Consider the following 9,393-nt stretch of genomic DNA (forward strand, 5'->3'; position numbering starts at 1 on the left):
TTAATCACAAATAACTATCGACGTGCTTAAAAACATGCTAAGCATTTGAGCGATCACAATGAACACGCTTAAGTTATCGCAGTTATAAGTCGACGCGTGTGTAATCTTTAAGTCAACGCTCGTGTCGGTTTGTTTTTTGTTTTCCTCGTAAATAAATACAGTTTATTGTCTATATAAAATAATACTATACATTGCACTAGCAAAAAAGAAAGGAGTATCTAATACAAAAAATTGAAAATTAAATTACAATTACTATGGCGATTGCTTTTCTTGATATTTGGCTTGCCAACCGCCGGGTAAAAAGAATGCAATACATCATCATTCCCTTTCCGCACCTAATGGTGCATAGGGCACTGCATTGGTACACCAATCGCAGCGTATCTTGATCATTTTCGTTACATGAAGGTAAGATGATCAGTCTTACGCTTCGTGTGCCAGTCCAGGGACTATGAAATATTCTAATGCAAAACACCCTTTCAAATAATATTTCATATCAACCATGTCGGGAATCGAACCCGAGACCTCTTGCATGGTAGACAAATACACTGACCATTACACCACGAGGCCGACCGCAACAAATATATGTAATGATAAATAATGACAAATTAAAATAAATAAATAACTACAAAAAAAGTGAAAATGAAATTACAAACAATTACTATGGCGACTGCTTTCCTTGACATTTGGCTTGCCAACCGCCAACTAAATGCAACAAATAGCATGATAAATAACAAATAAATAAAAAAAAGGCCGTTTTGGAATATTTTCCATATTAACACCGGTGAAATTCAAATATGTGATTGCGCAACAGAATTATACGTCGCGAAACGTAAATATTTTGACATTTAATATTAGTTGTTCGCGAATACGATAAACAACCATGGTGAGAAATTGTTATCACGTCGCTTATTAGCACGTCGTTAGTTATTTGTGATTGAGGTGCAGGTAAATGTAGGATTACATTGTTTCGCGTATTGTGCAGTGGTGTGTCGGGGAGCCATCTGGCGCGTATCGCTTCTGCGGATATTGCATGGGCATTTCGAACCGGGTTGTGGTCCCGTGGCTAGTGTCGCGGACTCACGGATCAGAGGTCCTAGGTTCGCACCCCGCTCTACCACAACTTGGTATTCATTTTCTAACGGTGAGTTATTTACAACTCGTTGGAAATAGATTTACAATAAAGAAGCATTGCTATTACCAACTTTGAAAAACAGCAGTAAAAAAGTTCGTAAGTTAATTTTTGTAGAATACAATTAAAACTGACGAATATTTTTTGTCATGAAGTAATTTTATATTGCTCATTACATAGTTTAAACTGAGTTGTGGTCCAGTGGCTAATGTCGCGGACTCACGGATGAGTAATTTACAACTCGTTGAAAATGGCCGTCAAATTAAAAATATTTCAGTAAAATATGAGAACGCTAATATGTATACCTATAGTCCTTAAAATACAGCTTGATTAGAATGACATTTGTCAGAAAAAGTGACGACATAACTTTGTAGTAACGTCAAAGGAGTTATTTATATTGACACACGAAAAATCATTCGTACCTGGCGTGTTAATTTATTTTTTTAATAAAATGTGTTATTTTTTTAACACATAAACCAACACTAATATATAAAATCAGCTTTAAAACTAAAATAAACTAAAATAAACCTAATTATTAACGCCGTTCTTACAAGGTCACATCATTTTGCAAAAACGTTAGCCATGGGATAAATTGATCTAGGTAAATTGATCGAATAAAAAATTATTCATTTGATGTTGTTCATGAAAGATATAAATGTCTTAATTTTTGGTGAAAAATTGCGTTAAACACTAGGCTTGTTTTTGCATTTTTATATCAATTTTCGGAAAAAGAGTTTCATGACTGCATGAAATAACTGATAAAATTGATTTGATCAGTGATCAGTAATTTCCCCATCACTAATGAAATTAGTTTGACAGCTGTCATTCTAATCAAGCTATATTTTAAGGACTATAACAAAGCTCAGTCGAAATCAAGTCAAAACAAAATGATAATATACGTAAATTTAAGCTATTATTTTAATTTGATATTAATTTGTTATTCTGTTTTCTAGATTATGTGTGTAACTATAGAAGGGCCAATTTAATAGGTCACATTTGACATTTGTCGGTTTTAGCTTCATAGTGAGGTAACCTGCTTAAAAATATCGATTAAAGTCTAAAACGTCTCTAAAAAAATTATTATCTGTATGTCCCTAAATGAGTTTTTTTTTAAAAAACTCCTTGGGAATATTGTATATAATTATGTATAATATGTTTTCAATATAATAAAAAAAAATAAAAAAAAGTGAATGAATCGAATTGGACTTCAAACATAATATATGTCAATTGAATTCAGTTGCTATGAAAAAGTACTTATAGGTACTGTAATTTTATTTTCAAAATCATAAGTCGAATCCCTGTCCCATTATTATTTTCTATCTTAAATTTAAGGAACAAAATAAGATATGTACATAATTTAACAAAACTATCAACATTCGATTTTTCTGGGTAACATCCCTAGTGTTTAAAAAGAAAAAGGGTTCACAGATGCAACATTGTAACGACGTTTAGAACAGAAAAAGTTTATTATGTTTAAAATGGTTTATTAGTGAAAGTAAATCATAAAATTACCTTCTTTTGTCATTATTACATTAAATATGTAATCGTAATTGAAAAAAGTTAAGCAATTGTGCAGTTCTAAATTCGAAAAAATTAATAATATTTTACTACCGCCCTTACAAGGTTATGTTGTTGAATTTTGATGAAGTGTCAAATGTGACCTATTAAATTGGCCCTACTATATGTATATTTTCTGTTCTTCTATATTTTTTTCATTTATTTAATTTTTTGCTAGCAGTAATGTTATTGTATGTTATTTATGCATTTTTTTTCTTATAATGAACTAGATTTTTCTCTTATGTTAATTATGATGGGCAAGGCCTAAAAAGCCATAATAAGTCCGTGAATATGTACACTGGAAATTGATTTGAAATGAATAAATAAATTAAAGTAACACATGTTGTATGAAGCAAACGTAGACCTTAAAAAATGTTACGTAGATGAAGAATTATTGTGTATCTTACATTGAACTGAGTACCAACATACTTTTAGTAAGTAAAACACGTTACTTCTTATTACGTGTTCAACAGTATTTAAATACCAATAAATGAACTGTATATGTATATGATGAGTTTACCAGTTGAGAAGTAGTGTAAAGAGATCTTGTCACGCTCTTATGCCGCATATATTTTAGGAACATAAAAGATTCGACAACGTATGATTACATTGCTTATGGAACACTCGAAAGGATTTTAAAAAACTCGTTAATAGAGTCTTGTGCTTCTATTTGATCCGGTCCGGAATACCCACACGTGTGGGTATTCTGTACTTTACTACACAGTTATGTTGTTCGAGAGTATCTCCCGACGATCTGACAGATGTAATCTCCATTCTCAGAAACTCTAGCGGCCATTCGGCGAAAAGTTTGTCTCAGTCTCAACAACGCTAGTTCTAATTTTGCTCCAGAGTCGCAGGCGGGTGGGATTGATGAAATAGGGAAACCAAAGCCACGCCCTTAAGCTATTCGGATAACTATTACTATTTGTCAACGAAAATAGACAAATAATTGTAATACGTTACTCCCTTAATATGTTGCAGGGGGAACTTGTAAACTTATTGAATTAATCGTGTGCACGCTAGAGTTACTAGATGTTGGACTTCGGGCCGAAGAACACTCCGTATACGCAAACAAAGGAAATATACGATCAATCTATACAAATAATATTGCAGTTAACTTTATATGAATGTAAATATTATGTAAGTGGTGCGCTCATTTTAGAATTCCTCCGGAAATAGTAAGTACTCAGGTTTCTTCATTATATATTACTATGCAATACTATATCGTTAGCATCGATTTAATTAAGTTTCTTACCTGTATGGGTCCTGAGGTGGGCTTTAAGGTGAGAGCTCTTCCCGTAAAGCTTGTCGCAGCCGAGGAACAGGCAGCGATGTGTCTTGTGTGGCGGAGCCCTATCGCCATTCCTGGGCGCCAGTGCAGCCCTGGGCCCCAGAGCAGCTCTTCTCTTCGCCTCTCTTCCTTGTCCTCTGACTTCTTCTTTGAACTCGCGAACCCGTCCGACTTCCGCGTGTTCTTCTTTGACTTGAATTACCAATTCTTCTTTCACTTCTGTCACCCGCCCTATTTCGGGTACAGCATCGCTGTCGACGAGTTCCGGTTTATGTTCGGAGGTGGCAAGATCTTCGACTTCGTGTTCGACAATTTCGTCTATTATTTTTGGATCTCTTTGGTTATTTTTCAATTCGATTATGTCTCCGAATGATTCCTGTTTTTCTTTCGTCTGTCGCTTTTTATTGAACTCTCTGTGGTCTTCTTTGGGAATCTTAGCCTTCGGCTCGTCAGATTCCTCCTTGAACTCCCAGATTCGATTAAATTCGGTACGTTCTTCGACCGCGTCATCGTGACAACGCTTCAACTGATTTCTAGGCTCGGAATCTTCTCCGTGCGTGATGGAATTAGAACCTCCGTCCAGATCTTTAGATCGGACTCTTTCGGCTCTCAGGTCCCTCGCCCTCCCTTCGTTGTACTCGGTGAGTTCCGCCAGGATTCGGGCCACGGTATAGCTGGGAGCTTCCTTGGGCTTGGAAACTCGGCCCGCAGACATGGCGAGCAGGCAGTGGGCCGCGAAGCGGACATCGTGATCCATGATGACAAGATCGGCCCCCTGCCCGACCATCAGCCCGCCGCCGGGAATATCGTTCACCATCAAACGTTCTAACTCTTCACGGCGCCTGAGTTAACCTTTACACCGGGATATCCACCCATCGTTACTCTCATCACATTTTACCAACCATAACAATTGACGGTTCAAAATATTCCGAAAGGTTTGTAGGTAACTTTTAGATAAGCGTTTATTTATTCACTACCTCTCGACCCTACGAAGTGGATTATCTAGATCGAAATGTATAATAATCTATATTTAAGTTTGATAGCACTATATCACAATGTTATTCGCCTATTGATAATTGCGCTAATTTGGATACATGATTTATCAACATTATTATAGAAGCACTTCTGAGAAACAATGAAATAATGATATAAAGAAGATAAGAATGGAAAAACATACTTTCTAGCAGATACCGCGTAATTTCCCCCGAAACTTTTTTGAGGTAAGTTAAGAATTAACTTCTTTGTTCATTACGCTTTGCGTATAACGAAGTGTGGTTGTTGTCAGGAGTGTAAGAATGTCGCTGGTAAGTTACCAGCAACATACCGGGTAACAACGACATACCTACAGCCATCTGCGTGAGTATGTGAGTACATATCCTGACGAGCTCATTCTAGATGTGTCTCTTCTCCTTTACAGATCTAAGCTGCTTAACCACTAGTTATTAGTATACATTTAATAATCTACATACTGATGTAGATTATTAAATGTACTGACTCTAGAGTAATATTTCTACTTCTTAAATACGCCTCACACGTATATAACAGTTGCAATCGTATTCCTGTGTTAATTTCGAGTTTCGAGTACCTTTAAGTAGGTACTGCACATGAATATATGCAGACTGGATGCCCTTTAAGTGGACACGACAATGCAAAGGAAGGTGCATCGCGCGAACTACCTGTAACAAGAGACAAGCAGACACGCCTTTTCTCTCTTTGTCAAGGCGCACCGCTGAGATCTTCGCAAAAAGCGTAACAAATTCATCGAGGCCACACGGCACACAGTACCGAGGAAATAAAAAATCATAGTTCCCTGTCCTAATCCAATCGCAAAAAGTGCGCCACTTTACCTCGGCTGGACAGCCGAGACAAGTCGCGAACCGAACAACCTTCGCGGATTCTGGACTCAACACGTCGGCCAATAAATAACGCGGTTACAAAATATGTACGTATGTAGAATGCTGTAATATTCCATTACGATACAGTGAGCACGTTGCACAAAGTATCGTCGTGTCAGTTCATTGGCATTACGAGACCATTAAAATAAAACTACACCGACTGCTCCGGGCCGAGTGAGAAATGAGATTTCTGCGCGGGTACCGATTCGTAAAAAGTAAAAAAAATGAGATAAGTGTTAGTAAAAACGCGCATTAAAATGGTTGCAATCGTCAGCAAGGGGGAGTGCTTTTATGTGAAACGGTTCCACTTTCCTTGGTGCAGTACCGAATATCACACATTGTGAAGTCGGAGACTAATGCGAACGTCGTTTCCTTCCGCCCGTGTCCCTTCAAACAGGTATTAGCGGGGATCTTCGTCCTGTACGGAATAAACAAAATAAAACATAAGGTAACGTTGCACTTGGGATAAACGAGCATCCTCGATAAACCCGATCGAACGAAAGCGTATCCATTACTCTGTCTCTTTCTTCTCGAGGGGATAACTTTACCGCGAATACAAAAGGGCGTACTTTTTGAAACTTACGCCGAAGTTAGTAGAAATAATTCAATATCCTATTTATGCACGCCGCAACTAACAGAAAGATAATTAATAGGCAGGTATTCGAGGGTAATTCAATACCCATTACAATATCGTGTCTTTGTTTCAATGAACGAGATTTCACCTGAAACCGGTGGACACGCCCAAAAAATAATATTGAAAAATGATGATTAGCAAAGTTTTAAAAACGTTTTCATTCGTTTTAGAAATAAAAATGTTTCCGTAAACAAAACAGAATGTACTGTATAGCCCGAATGAAAAGGAAAAAGTTTTTTTCTTTTAAAATTCCAAGCGCTACTTTTCCTTACATTACGATTTATGAAAGCGATAAAATGCGAACGATTTTATAATAAAACATATTTATGGCGACTTTCCATTTTCCAAAGCATATTCCTAATATTGCGCCGCTGAAAACTGAAATTGCGCAGCAACCGGAAATTTTCAGTTGAGATCTAAAAGACGAAACGCACTTTTTAAAACACTTTTCAAATCGGAAAATTTAGCGTAGTCACAAATTTTAACAGAAAATAGCGCAAAACGCATTATTATTTTTTTCCAAAAATCGAATTTTTCGTCATCTCTAACATTTCACAATTTAAAAATTATTTTTAAAGTTTCTGAAAAGTGCTTCTGCTAACGTAGATTCGAAAAAATAATAACTGATAACAAAAACAACATTTCACAAGTATTTCACAATCAACTGGAGTACGCACGTCATCCAACTTACAAAAAAATATATACATATACACTACAAAACTGAAAATAAAACAACAAGCAACGTCCGGGTGAACTTGTACGAGTATTGTGCTTGTATGTGTGTGGTACAACAAAACAAAAGAACTTTAAAATAAGTAGTAAAACAATTAAAATATATTGATAAAGTTCTTAATTAAAACACAATCACTCTTTAGAAAGTGTTTTGAAAATTTACCGGTCACTGAGTTTTTTCACACTTTGAAAAATACCGCCTATCACGATGGGCGTAGGCTCATGATTTGCGAACATACACAAATGTCAGATGAACTGAGATAGCGAAAACCCCCCCTTACAGAGAGCGTCCGCCCGCGACCAATGCACGGGACATACTGACGCATAACATGTGCTTTTGGACTGACCCGCGCATGCGCCGAGAGGTACTCGCGAAAATGATAATAATATTATTGTACTTATTATTTTTATGCATCTTTACTATAAATACGTAATTAAACGAAATTATCAGATCATCCTGTCAATAAGCCTGTCTGATACGCGTTGGCATTTGGAATGACGTAAGTTCAATTGTCGGATGTCGAATTGTCGTAAAACTGAAGCAGCGCAACGCCTCAAGTCGAAGAAGTAATTTTTTTCAAAATAAATTGAATAAAAAAAAGCTGTGCCGGACGGAACTGTGCGGTAAATTTTAATATTGTTAATTACAGAAAAAATGCGAGATCAACGAAAAAAAACATCTGTCAACGAAATCAGAAATTCGTCTGAGGTAAAATATGACATTTCAAATACATCATCATCATCATTTCTCTTTCGCACCCAGCGGTGCGTAGGACACTGAATTTGCAAACCAAAACCTGTGATCTCTAAGACGAATGGGGGGGATATCAATGTATGACAGGGTTACGAATGACGAAATCAGGCGAGAGTGTAAATCTGAGTTAAGTTTAATTGATAAGATTAGGAAAGGGTCTCTGAGATGGTTTGGCTATGTGGAACGACCAAGGAACGTGGCGTGATCAGATAAACCAAAATCTTAAGTCTGGCCATGTCAAAAGCAGACAGAACCGAAGGGCATGTATGACAAGATGTATGAATGTGGAAGAAGCTAGGAATGTATGCCAAAATAGACGTGTGTGGTGGTTCAATCTCTCTGCCTACCCCTAGGGGGGAATGGCGTGATGGTAGTAGTGGTAGTAAAACCAACGCGTTTCTATCATTTGTTGCATGAAGGTACCAATAAAATATTGCAGTATAACAACCTTTACAATCAATATTTCACGTCTAACTTGCGGGAATCGAACTCAGGACCTCAAGAATAATAGGTTGACGCGCCGCTCGCTACGTAACGAGGCGAACTTATCTTCACGCGATGCCCTTATTCAGGATTTTTATTTGAGAGCAGCCGTCGGAACACTCGTCCAAGGTTCACATAACTGTATTCTTCGTCCGCCTGGACACGGACCTCATATCAATTGGCCCAATTGAGGATTAATTGAATGTATCATTGCTTTGTTAGTTCTCTGCTTGGTTAGCAAAAGTTTCATGATAAATGAGTTTAATGTGAAAATCAATGTAGTTGAGTTGCTTCGTAACCAAATCAAATCTCGGGTTCTATTTTTCAATATCAATACAGTTTGAAGCGTAATAGAGAAATATTACATACTATGAATACTGATAAAAATATTTTTAATGGATTTAGAATAATTAATTGTATTTTAAATCAATACGAATATCGTGGAGAAATGTTTTCATACATAAATTTAAAAAAGAAATTTAGTAAAAATACGTTCGAAAAATGCGACGTGTTTGTTTTGGCCTTGGTTGTTTTTTTCATTTATTTTTGTTATAGAGGAGTTGCTTATTTTTTGCTTTGCTTACTATGTACAAGGCTTATATTAACTGCAAAACGTATATTCCTTCACTCTATTATGCAACATAGATGTTCAAAAATGGTTCATTAGTATGTAACATAGATGTTCAAATATGGGCAGAATGGTGAATGTTACACAGTGTGTAGAGTGGCGTCTTAAACCAGCAAATGACAGGTCATAAGCCATGTAGATGCCTAGACTTTTATTTTACCTTCTCTAAAATGTTCTTCATCTCTAATGTAGTATGTTAATATTAACAGCTCCCCAGGGAGTTGAATCCAGTCCTTGTCTACAAAAAATTGGAATAACACTCATAATATTGTACATAATTAAGTGTCATT

General features: G+C 36.5%; 1 protein-coding gene across 4 annotated transcripts; it reads right to left on the reverse strand.

Annotated features, from left to right (window-relative positions):
- Positions 1–3,919: 3,919 nt before the first annotated feature.
- On the reverse strand, positions 3,920–7,557 carry LOC148277299 (uncharacterized). 4 transcript variants are annotated; one of them, XM_088233077.1, is made up of 2 exons: positions 7,402–7,557; positions 3,920–4,979 (listed from the first exon to the last, which is right to left on the reverse strand). In XM_088233077.1, the coding sequence occupies exon 2, from the start codon at positions 4,792–4,794 to the stop codon at positions 3,925–3,927; it is 870 nt and encodes a 289-aa protein (XP_088089203.1). In that variant the 5' UTR covers positions 4,795–4,979; positions 7,402–7,557; the 3' UTR covers positions 3,920–3,924. The 4 variants fall into 4 exon arrangements, with proteins under 4 accessions (XP_088089203.1, XP_088089200.1, XP_088089202.1 ...); XM_088233074.1 differs by having other exon boundaries at positions 3,920–5,102; XM_088233076.1 differs by having other exon boundaries at positions 3,920–5,058; positions 7,402–7,537.
- Positions 7,558–9,393: the final 1,836 nt, after the last annotated feature.

Source organism: Micrasema longulum, unplaced genomic scaffold, assembly GCF_059751315.1.
Source record: "Micrasema longulum isolate JH-2025_06_02 unplaced genomic scaffold, ASM5975131v1 h1tg001054l, whole genome shotgun sequence".
Taxonomy (NCBI): domain Eukaryota; kingdom Metazoa; phylum Arthropoda; class Insecta; order Trichoptera; family Brachycentridae; genus Micrasema; species Micrasema longulum.